The sequence below is a fragment of the Danio rerio genome, chromosome 18 (assembly GCF_049306965.1).
Source record: "Danio rerio strain Tuebingen ecotype United States chromosome 18, GRCz12tu, whole genome shotgun sequence".
NCBI classification, from domain to species: Eukaryota; Metazoa; Chordata; class Actinopteri; order Cypriniformes; family Danionidae; genus Danio; species Danio rerio.
This window is the reverse complement of record NC_133193.1, coordinates 32063293-32075586: the sequence shown is the minus strand read 5'-3', so window position 1 is coordinate 32075586 and position 12294 is coordinate 32063293. Positions and strand designations below refer to the sequence as shown.

The window sequence follows — 12294 nt, the reverse complement described above, 5'->3', positions numbered from 1 at the left end:
ACACACCCCCTTCCTTTAGGGAATTCTTTGATTATTTAAGGTAAGGTTTGAGAAAGGCTCAGGGCGATTCTGCCTGACCAGATCAGCCCATAACATGGAGCTTACGCTCCACGTTATGTAAAATTTGAAGTCAGGTATGCATCTTTTCATCTTGGATTTATCTTTGACAATTTGATGTTTTGTATTGATCATTTATGAATTGACTGATTGAATTGGCATAATACATTTGCCTGACTAATAAATTGTAATGTTTGACCATATTTTGCTCACTCTATAATTATTAATTCAAGTAGATTGTGCTGTATCCTTGTTTCCGCACGTCTTGCGTCAGGTCAGTAGACGGACTAAAATCCAGTTGAGATGGAGCATTGGGCACACTAATTGTGTTTTAGGGATCCGACTGACTCTTGATATTGATTCAAGTGTACTTAGGTGGAAAGGGCGTTAACTTCCGTCTAGGTCAACAAGGTGTTGCACAACTAACCTAGATTGGGTACCCGACCTTTGTTTGAAGGTAATATTATTCTAAATTAAGTTCATATGGGAAACCATGGGCTTGGTGAAAACCAAAGTTACTATAGAGTCCAGTAGTCGGGTACATTTATATTAATGCCCTAACCTCTAATTAGAAATGATGATTGTCTTAACTCAAAGGTGTACATCTAAGCGGGACTAACTAAAGTATTTTAGAATGAGCGTGCTGGTAGCGGCCATCTAAAGTATTAGTCAATTACCTCTGTTTAATTTTCAAGACTGACCGGAGTGTGACGGTGAGGGACGCCTTCGGCCGAGGCGATTTCTCTGAGCGACATGAGCACCCGAATGAACGGATGTAATAGTTACTAGTGAAGACAAACGGTTCAAACATTTATCTAAATTATATATTGATATAATCTTCTTAATGTTTTATGATTGGAGTCAGATAAAACGAGGATAAATATATTAATATTCTAAACCACCTCATACTAAAATTGGAGTCAGATACGAGTTAAATTTAAGGTAAATCAACATTGTGCACTGGAAAGACCGGACAGGCATTAAACCTTCATCCACCAGTGGACACCGGCATTGGGCCAACTGGGTGGACCTTACAATAGCCAAAAGATAACTCACAAGCTGTTAGTTAACAAGTTATAAATGACTTGTTAACTGTATTTTAATAATTTATAGCTATACCTAATAAAGTAGTAACAGATCATGAACAAGCAGTTAGTATATTACTTACTAAAGACTTGTTAAGTATCAGTTAATAGTTTATATATTTTATTGGGACGTTATTATAGTTGTAACTATTCTTCATTTATTAACTTAGTAAATGAGGAATAGTTGTACCTTTAGAATAATGTCCCAATAACATACTTAAGCTAATAACTAACACTTAACTAATATATTAACTCACACTTTACATATTAGTTTTTCCAAACTACTAATACCAGTGAAACTTTTGTACAACTTTTCTAATAAAATATTTTTTTTTTTTTTATGTTTAGCACAAAAAGTGCCCAAACTCATGGGTTTGTATTCTGTTGTATACTGCTGTTCTGCCATGTGATGTCTCAGTATGGGTGTTTCTATACATTAAACACAACATTCAACATTTCATTTGTGAAGTTTCTTTGGTAAAACACAGCACACAGAAAAGCCTATGAGTGGAAAAAGGTTAAGGTACAAAAAATGTTATATTTTAAATATCACATCAAATTTCTGTAGCTTGAACTTGTTCCATCCATTTGCTGTTCTACAAAGTTTCACTGGTATAAGTAGATGGTTAACAAACTATGAACAACAGATTGGTAAAGTGTGAGCTAATATATTAGTTAAGTGTTAGTTATTAGCTTATGTATGTTATTGGGAGGTTATTCTAATATTGCAACTATTCCTCATTTACTAACAGTTAATAAATGAAGAATAGTTGCAACTATAATAACGTTCCAATAACATATATGAACTATTAACTGATACTTAACAAGTCTTTAGTAAGTAATTTACAAACAGCATTTTCATTATCTGTTTCTAATTTATTAGGTATAGTTATAAATCATTAAAATACAGTTAACAAGTCATTTAAAACTTGTTAACTAACAGCTTGTAAGTTATCTTTTGGCTATCTATTAGACACAGTTATAAGTAATTAACAAACTATTAACTTTTATTTAACAAGTCATTTATAACCCATTAACTAACAGTTTATTAATGATCTATTAATTACTTACAACAGATAGTTATTCTAAAGTGTTACCCTGTAATGTTTATCCTGTCATTTTCCCACAACCCTCACAGAACACATTCTGTAGTCAGGGGCGTATTTAACCAATTAGCAACGTAACCGGCTGCTTAGGGCCCTAAGAAATTTAAGGTTCCCCAAATAAATACCTATAATTTATAATTATATCTGCACAAATGTGGCCCCCACCTTCAATTATAAATCATTCCAGCAGTCAAATCAGAAAAGATTTAGTTTTAAAAATAAAATAGTTTATTTATTATTTTTAGCTGTAAATTCATCGTACAATATGCTTTACATGTTATAATTATTTTGTATCAAGATAAAATGTAGAAAAGGAGATCAAATGATATAAGAAAAAAGCAAAATAATAATAATAAAATGTAAGTTCAAAAGGTGCATTTTAGAACATTTGTGCCCCATGCACACACTGCAAGACATAGATTCATATTGCTGTAACACTTCTATAAATAAAGCAGGAAATATTCTAGGATTTTTTTTCTGAAACTGGCCAAAATAAAATAAAAATAAATAATTTTAAATTTTTATAATTTATATTTTTAAAATTACCTTGTGAATGTCAAATACAAGATCTAAATAACCTCTCTCTTTCAATGATTTGAACAAAACTTGAGAATAAGCTATTCACATATGATAGTAATCTTTTCAAAAAAGAAGGTAGCAAAATTTGGTGTTGGGGAGCATTTTACTGAGAATCTTATTGAAGCTTTGTTAGTCTCTCAACTGTAGCAAAGATAATGTGGGTGTGTGTTGCTTATAAGGTTTAAAAAGAAAGCTCTGGTGTTTGCAGAGGTTATAATTCGTTGTCCAACAGAAAAAAGGCTGTTTTCAAGTCTTAGAGCTGTTCTAAAACATAGTAACCTCTCTGCCCTCATTCAAACTCTGTCCAGGTGTTTGTGTGTCATTCAGACTGTGTGGACTGGAACACATGGGTGAATGAAAACGAAGGGTAAAACTATTGTCCTATGGCACTCTTGCACCATGTTTGTTGTTTGATTATGATCCCAGAAAAAAGATAGTCAATGAAGTTTTATTATATATATATATATATATATATATATATATATATATATATATATATATATATATATATATATATATATATATATATATATATATACTGTAAAAAAAACATTTTTTTACAGTAATTTTTTGTCATTTCACATTATATTCAAAACTTTGTAAAATGACATATTCTCTCTAAATTTACAGTTTGACTTTCATTTTAGGCACTTTATTAATAAAGACAAATTACTGACATTTCTGTTTTTTATACAGGAAAATTACAATATTATTTATACAGTATTTTTTTCTGTTATTTTAAATTATATTCAAAAGTTTGACTGTTATTTTATGTACTATATAAATAATGGCAAATTAAAGCAATTTGTCTGTTTTATACAATAAAATTTACGTATTATTTACACAGTCTTTTCCTGTTTTTTTTTAAAGTACATTTAAAATTACATTAAATTTAAGTAATAAATTGTAATTACGTGCTCTGTAAAATAAAATAAAAAAAGATCATAAAAAAGGTCAAATGACTGGCAGCTACGGCTGCCAAACAAAAACCATAAAATTACGGTAAAATTTCTTTGTTGAAATAAAGTGAAAAAATAATAAATCCACACATATTTTTATTAAAATGTTTACAGAAAAACACTGTTATTTTACAGATATTTTCTAGATTCTTACGATCAAATTCATACAATAAAGTTACACACTAAGAGTGATCACATGCACCTGTTCCAGATTCTGCTGATTGCACACACACAGTCGGAGGATCGTTATGAACTGATTACATGGACGCACCAATTGCTTAGTCTTGTTATACGGTTACTGTGAACATTATGAAGCGTTTTCTTCTTTTGGCTTGCTTTGTTTGTTAATTGTTTACGTTGTTTGCTGCCAGGACTGATCATTTGATTGTTATTTTACCATGACTCTGGATTCCCTGCATACATCTGTTTGCAGGTCGCCCCTGTGTTGACTTTTGCTTACCTGACTATCTCTCTGTAATAAACCTGCATTTGGATCTGCAATCCTTTGTCAGGGTCTTCTTCATGTTACAGTTCCATTTCATTTAAAATTTGGAACTGAATCATTCCATATAACCTCTACATGTTTTACAGGAATACTATTCAATAAAATGTAACTGTAATGTTAGTTGTGAGAATTTAATCAGTTGTATCTCGTTTGTTGTTTTTTCCTAACTTTTTTGATCCAAAATAAAACTGTTAAATTACGACCAAGAGCATGTTTTGGCATTTTAATAAAGGTGTTTAATCGTAATGATTTAGGGAAAATTCTTTTAAATAACATTGTTTTCTGAACTTTTAGTGCAGTCACTTTATTGATGGTGTTTGATCATAATAATCTAAGAAAAATCTGTAAAATAACAGTGTTTCTCTGTAAAACTCTTATTGTGAAACTTTATTAAATTGATTTGATCGTAATAATTTAGAAAATATCTGTAAAATAACAGCGTTTTTCTGTAAACATTTTAATGAAAATATCTGTAGATTTATCAGTTTTTGCACTTTATTTCAACAAAGAAATTTTACCGTAATTTTATGGTTTTTGTTTGGCAGCCATAGCTGCCAGTCTATTTAAAAAAAAATGTTTACAGTGTATATTTAAATTGGTAATCAACCCAAATTTCAAGAAAAGGTTGGGACATTTTGTAAAATGCAATCAAACCAATAAGTTGTTATTTATTTTGAACTCTTGTTTAGTTGACAAAAAAAGCACAAAGAAAAGATTGACAGTGATTTCAATAACAAACTCAAATCAATTTTGTAAATATAAACACATAAAAAGCTAGGATTGTGTTTAACACAGGGTTGCATCAGCTATCATTTTCATTATAATTTTTATTTGTTTGAAACCCAAGGATGATGATGTTTGCTAAAGTTTTACAAGAAAAATTATATATTTATTTATTTTTAAGTGTGTAGCCCAAAGTTTAGGGCATTAAACATGTGGAATATGTTTATTTTAGTTGAACTACTAGTTATTTTTCATCCACCTATTGTTATGCACATTTTAGGTCATTGAAAAAAAGGCTTGATGCAAATGCTAAGATATGCATACATTCTGAAAATATACATAAAAGTCAATATGAAAAAATTGTACATAAACTACGATGGAAATACTTTTACCAAATAAAGTCCATTATGCATATAAGAAAGTGATGGGATTTTGTTATGAGATCATGTGATGATAAAAGTAATGGAGAGCATTAACTGACAAACAAGTAGACCGATCCCATTGTAAAACATCTGGATAATGTTGTTTTGGTCATTTCTTTCATTCTGCATCATCTGGAAGAGCAATGGTAGCTATAGAACAATGGCACCAGTGCGCTCATCACACACTAACTGTGGGTGGAGAGACAGTGATGCAGACAATTCAGTGGATGAATTAGAGGACATGATGGGTAGGGCAGGAAATTTGTCTAGACCAGGGTTACACCCCTACTTTTTATGTGAAGTGCAATGACCACAGAGAGTCAGGACTTTTCTTTAAAAATGGTGCTCACTGACAGTATAGTGTCCCCGTCACTATACCGGGGCAATCGGACACACACAGTCAAGTACTGGCAACAATTACAGTATTATAATAGACAGAAATAGTCCTAGTTGTAAAAACTGAAAACCTCACATAACTGCAAAGATGCTACAGAAATCTACTGAGCCAAAATTGTGTACAGGTTATAAGACAATATTTCACCAATTGAAAGAAACAATTGCTTGTCCACACTGACTTCCATTGTATGTAAAAATACTGTTGAAATAAATTGATGCCAGCAACACATTCACACTATTTTTGACATTTAATGTGTGCAAAATGTCAAAGAGCTTTGTCATGAGCTTTGTTCCATGTAATACAAAGAAGTAATATTTTCCCATCTACAAATTATAACAGCATTAGAGCAGGAATAGAAAGTTCTCTTCTTGTGGTTTATGTGGAACACTGTTCTTACCTCTAACACAGGCTTTGCATTGTTGCAGACGGAGAGGATATGGGTGATGCCATTGCGGGACAGACTGTCTCTGTTCTCTGAATCTGTGTACAGAAACATTAAATGACAAAACTGTGTTCAGCATGCGCCCACTTTTGTGAGTAATTTAAAGGTTATTATAGTGCACAGCAGGTCTGGATGTTGATAGTTAAATCAGTGGGTTTGAAGTAAGCAAACATCAACAATAACAATCTTGCAGGACAAAGGGTCAATGTGGTATGAAGATATTTAGACTATTTATATTTTATCATCCAATATTCATTAAAATACCACTACTAATTTAATTATTAAACATGTTGTATACCAAGTAATAATTTATTATAGCAACAGTTCTGATAGAGTGATGAATTTGGTACTCGTGACTCTAGAACTACACAGTTTACCTCAGTCTTATCCTTGTCAATAAACCCCTTCACTGACCAGATGATAGTGACCATTTCCTCTTTTGAATTTGGATTGTTCTGTTAGGCTACTTTAAAATCTCTGAAATACAGCTAAAGACCTGTTTATTCATTTATATTATTCCAACTTTTTGAGTTTCTAGCATGATCATTATTATTTTGAAGACCAAATATGCCTACCCTCACTGCTCTGACCATAATAACTTAATAAGAATCACTTGTTTTAAAGCTCTCCCTTAGGTTTAAAGATACACCTTTTTTTCTACCTATATTAGGATATTTTTCTTGAACAATGAATTATTATTTAGCACCTGAAATTTTATTCATATATACATTCATTCGTTTTTCTTCACTTAGTCCCTTTATGCATCAGGGGTCGCCACAGCAGAATGAACTGCCAACGTATTCAGCAAATGTATTACACATCGCTTACAGCCAGGGGCGGACTGGGATAAAAATTCAGCCCTGGCACTGTTGCCACACCAGCCCACATTACCCCACCGACACAGCCCCACCCACAGACACACACATTCACTATACTATACTATACTGTAACATTCTAGCCAGGTTTTGATTATGTCCGGGTAACCTTGGATTGGGTTGGCCCATCTTGAAACCAGGCGGCAGTTGCCGATTGGGCCAAATGCTTAACATTTATTATTATTATTTTTATTATCATCATCATAATATCACATCTAGCAAGGGATAAAAGCTGTCTGCACTTAAAAACAATACATATAAAAAAAAACTGACCGGCCCACATTTAAAAATTGGTCCGGCCCTTCTGGCATTTGCCAGAATTGCCAGATGGCCAGTCCGCCCCTGCTTACAGCTACAACTAAGTACTGGGAAACACAGACACAACAGCCAATTTCATTTATTCAATTCACCTATAGTGTATGTCTTTGGTCTGTGGGGGAAACCATAGCACCAGGAGAAAACTTGCACCAACACGGGGAGAAGATGCAAACTCCACAGAGAAATGCCAACTGGCCCAGCCAGGACTTGAACAAGCTACCTTTTTGCTTTGAGGTGACAGTGCTAACCACTGAGTCACCCCTTTATTTATTTATTTATTTATATAATATTACAGTATAATGACAAAACAAATAATTTCTTAAAAAATGCGCTTACCTCTTATATTTCCTAGATAGAGACCATCAATGACCTATGCGTAAAACAAAAATGTTTATTTAACTTTTTTACACATAACAGCAAAAAGCTGAACATTTGAAATTACACTGCATATATAGGTCCATCACAATAAATAAATAATAAACATGAATAAATATACCCGTATAAAGGTAAAATAAAAATTATTTAACAGTTTGTATTTTGGTTTCTGATGGTTTTGAAAAACATGAACATTTTCAAATGAAGTTTAAAACTATGAGCAGTAACTGGTAAAAAGTAGGCTATAAATAATAGCCTACATTTATGAATTAGTTGACATTATACTATTATAATGGTCCTGACGTACTTTTTTTTTTTTAACTATAGCCTACTCCTCACGAAATATGGAAGTCGCTTTATGAATGCTGCGTTTACAATGACATTCAGATAACACAAAGAAAAAAAATCTTATCGTTGACTTAACTTGTCCGGTTTAATGAACAATTCAATAACCTGTAACCTGACAACAATTTGCATAGGCAGACAGAAGCTGCACTGACCTAATTAACACATAAATTAAAGAACTGCGCACCCAGTGTAATCGTGATATAACATGATGTTATGTTAAATATCACCCTTATATCACAAAGTAACAGCGTGATGTAGCAATACAGCCTACTGTGATCGGTTTGTGTTTGTAAAAACATACGTTGTACCACCTCAGTGTACTTTTAGTGAGGGCACTGAAAGGCTAAATAATGAATAAAGAATTAGACGTAACTGTATACAGTGTACAGACTGTGCCTGGCGTCTAGGCTATTTAAATGTCAAATTTATAAATATAGCAGCTGACATTTAACATGGCCCACTACCGTAATGAGAAATAAACAAAATTATCCGCAAGTATTATAACGCTCATTACCTTATTCATTCCATTCCCCATGGTTATTTGTCAGGAACGACTGTTAAGTTTACGTGCAAACAGACCTCAGAATGTTCATTGCATCAGAGAATCGACATGCGGCTCGAAAACGACTGCGTTCAATAGTAAAAGTCTAATTATATTCAGTAAGCTCACAGAAGAAAACAGTCGGTGTGACAGCTTCCGGAATTCTGCCGAAATCAAAACATTGAACCTTTTTGACGTCACAGCATAGACTTTAACCCTTTCTTAACTTCAATAAACGTTTACTCGCGGAGTAAACTTTGACCACAACGTCACTACAAGATAAGTCCTTTTGAAAATAGTATACACACAACTCGATTCTCTGAGAAACAGCACTGGTAAAACAACTACATGTTTAATCTCGAATTTAAAACATGTTATGCAGTTTTCATTGTTCACCCCCAAAATTTAATTTACCATCATTTACCAAACTTTACCACTTTTCCCCACATTTTCACTTTATTTTCCACACCAGGCCAACGAGGACCATCAACAGCTACCCTCATCCTTCAAGATATTTTATAACTATTCTATATCTATCCTTTTTTTTTTTTTTTAAGAAAAAAAGAGCAGTGGTTAACATGCTGGAGCAAATTACAGAATTGTATTTATAAGTATAATTTGTATCAAAAAAACAACAACTGGAGTTTACATTTCTTCAAAAATAATAACTATTTCAGGCAACTGTGTAAGATCAGTAATTTCTGTTTTATTGCAACAAATAGGTTATTTTCATTGCTTTTGACTTGTAATAACTGAACTTAAATAGGCTGAGAAAATGCTCATTTTAGAAGAAAATTGCTGATGGCACTCAACGCTTTTGCATCTGAATTCATCAACTATAGTTTTTAATGTCTCTCTTTATTACGTCATGAAGAAAGAACTCCATTAACTTTGCTTCAGGTTTTAAAAAAATGCAACGCAGTTGATGATTGCTTAAAAAAAACTGCCACAAGTAGGTCTAAAACTGAATTCAGACTGTTTCTCATCCCACTGCATTTACTTAAATTGCATACATTTATTTTTATTTTCTTGTATGTAAAGGAATGTATATGCTTTAATCCCATTGTCAAAATGAAGTTATTCATTTGAATTTAAGAATAATTATTTCACTTGTAAAATTATGCACAATACATATCCTTAGACAAAATAAAACAATTACTTTGAGAGATATTGACATTTTATTTATGATACATAACCTTAAGAGGAAGTCATCTTCCAAAACCATTTGAAGGTAACAGGTGGACAAACAATAATTGCAGACTTTTCTTTTTATTGGTTAGAGGGTGTGTGTGTGCCTGGTCCAACAGATCAATTTTTACATCATTTATTTCTTCCAAGCGTTGTTTTCATAGTCCCATTTGGCAGCAAATCCCTGAACAGGGTTGATTCTCATATCCAGCATCCTCTGGATCTCCTTCTGCTTGTATTCAGGATCAAAAGTATTGGGGACATCTCCATAAACTAAAAAAAGAAAAGACAATTTGTTTCAATATTTCCTGGATGAGATGATCAGCAATACTTTTATAAGGCATGTTGAAGTCTAACACTTACCGTATTTCCTCTGCCACAAAACTACTAAGCCAGTCAAGCCGACAAAGAAGAAGATTCCTGCAACCACAGATTTCCACTCTCCTGATCCTTGATTCATTTCAGCAAAGCTTTCCTTGAAGCTGATACGATATACTGAAATTAAACAACGGAAATTAGCACATTGAAATAAAAACTCAAACAACGTTTTTTTTTTCCAATTCTCATATAACACACATGCAATCTTTTCCTCTTTGGACAGTGCAGCCCAGGATCCCTTCTCTTTCTCCTTGAGAGACTTTTGATCAGCACTCAGCTGCTGCACAAACTTGATTTCCGGAAGAGGACTCTCTCGTCGGTCAAAGTATGCAGGGAGTGAGTAGTCCTCGACCTTCGCAACTCCTGAAAGGGTTATTTGAACAACCGTTAAACAATTTGAAAACATACATCTATGGAAAATTAAGATAACTTAAAAAAATATTTAGAAACAGCAAAAGTAATTCCAAGGCACTTGAAAAATGTGGAAAAAATATTTAAAATACATTTTACATTTTTTTCCTAATTTTTGAAGTGCCTTGGACTTACTTTTGCTGGAGATTCTGATGAATCCCATACGCAAAGAACTACCTCAAGCTACTCCTAAGCACTTTTAGTTTGAGTTTTAAAAATATGTATTTTATATTAAAGCGTGATAACATTTCATTAACAAGTCATTTTTTTCCCTAGAAAAATTAATCAAAAATCACAAATGCCATCAGTTATTAGTTGAAAATGAGGCTTAATCCACCAGATGGTGATTTTATTAAGTCTTCTTAGGCTAAAGCAATAGTATTGTTGTCTGAATACATGGTGCCTTTTGTTATTCTGACCAACTGTCAAAAAAGGACAACATTTATGTTTTATATTAGGAAGAAATACTATCAATAAGATGACAAAACATTCTCAATAAATAAATTGAGAGAAATATGTTTATTTTAATTTAAAATTTTATCTAATTGTATTATTTTACTTAAGTATAAGTAATTATTAATAAAAAAGTGAGATGGGAAATCGCTGCAATGCAATTTACCATGTGCACCACGAAGGCAGATGGAGGTGGACAAGGCCCGTTTACCAACAAGACGAAATGCCGTAGTTGCCAACATTCTGTGAGAGCAAAATAAAAAAAACAAACAGTATTTTTAATCATCCATTTTTAACAGCTCAGGTTTGATACAAAGAGGCAATAAAAGTGACAGCTGCAGAACTAGAGCATATATATTCAAGCAGAGGGGAATGGTGAATAGATTTTTTTTATTATCTACAGAAACATTAATTTTAGTGGTTCAGATGTTTGGTTATTAACTTTTTTTAATCTTCAAACAATAAATGTACATTTTATGCATTATTATGTTTCAATTTAAATGGTATTTAAAATATTTATATGCAAAGCAATGCATCCCATTAATAAAAAGATATACTCAACTAAAAAAATGCCATGACCAAATTATATTATTATGACTCCATTACATCTAAAATGCATAAAATACAAGAGTATATGCATTTGCTAAGCATTAAAGTATATTTATATCAGCACACACAGTAGTACTAGTGGCAATAACACTGACGTTGACATGAACGGCTAACTAACGTCACAAGGTCACATCTTCATAAAGAGCGAATGAACAACAAAAGCAACACGTTAAACATAATAACTCATATATGATAAAAGAAGGAGCGCCATGATGGCATATATCAAAGTATGTTTTTAATTAAGTTTTAACACTGTGCTGGATAGTTAAAAAAACATGCACCGGCATTCGGCTAATGCTAAAAAGCTAACCCAGCATCAGTCACCAACCGCAGCAACCTCGATATCTCTAGCACCACCTGAAACTCGTTTAATTGCTAGTTTCGACACTCAGGTGAATTAAGCAGCACTACAACAAACAAGACAAAGTACATATCAAGATATCTTTGATTTTGTTTTCTACAAAAACAAAAACGTTTAGTTGTCTCTCACCTAGCGTCTCCGACCGCCGCTCGCTCGAGGAAG

The 12294-nt window shown here is 32.6% G+C and overlaps 2 protein-coding genes across 2 annotated transcripts in view; both read right to left on the bottom strand.

The window, feature by feature from the left end:
• The window catches only part of dusp22a (dual specificity phosphatase 22a), a 54246-nt gene extending 45342 nt beyond the window's left edge, over nt 1-8904 (bottom strand). Inside the window, 3 exon segments of the mRNA NM_001002514.1 lie at nt 6231-6313; nt 7805-7838; nt 8706-8904. Coding sequence (NP_001002514.1) covers nt 6231-6313; nt 7805-7838; nt 8706-8726 — 138 coding nt within the window. The 5' untranslated portion in view covers nt 8727-8904.
• A 987-nt stretch (nt 8905-9891) lies between these two features.
• On the bottom strand, nt 9892-12294 carry cox4i1 (cytochrome c oxidase subunit 4I1). The gene is made up of 5 exons (NM_214701.1): nt 12262-12294; nt 11329-11405; nt 10497-10661; nt 10284-10415; nt 9892-10193 (listed from the first exon to the last, which is right to left on the bottom strand). The coding sequence occupies exons 2-5, from the start codon at nt 11402-11404 to the stop codon at nt 10057-10059; spliced, it is 510 nt and encodes a 169-aa protein (NP_999866.1). The 5' UTR covers nt 11405; nt 12262-12294; the 3' UTR covers nt 9892-10056.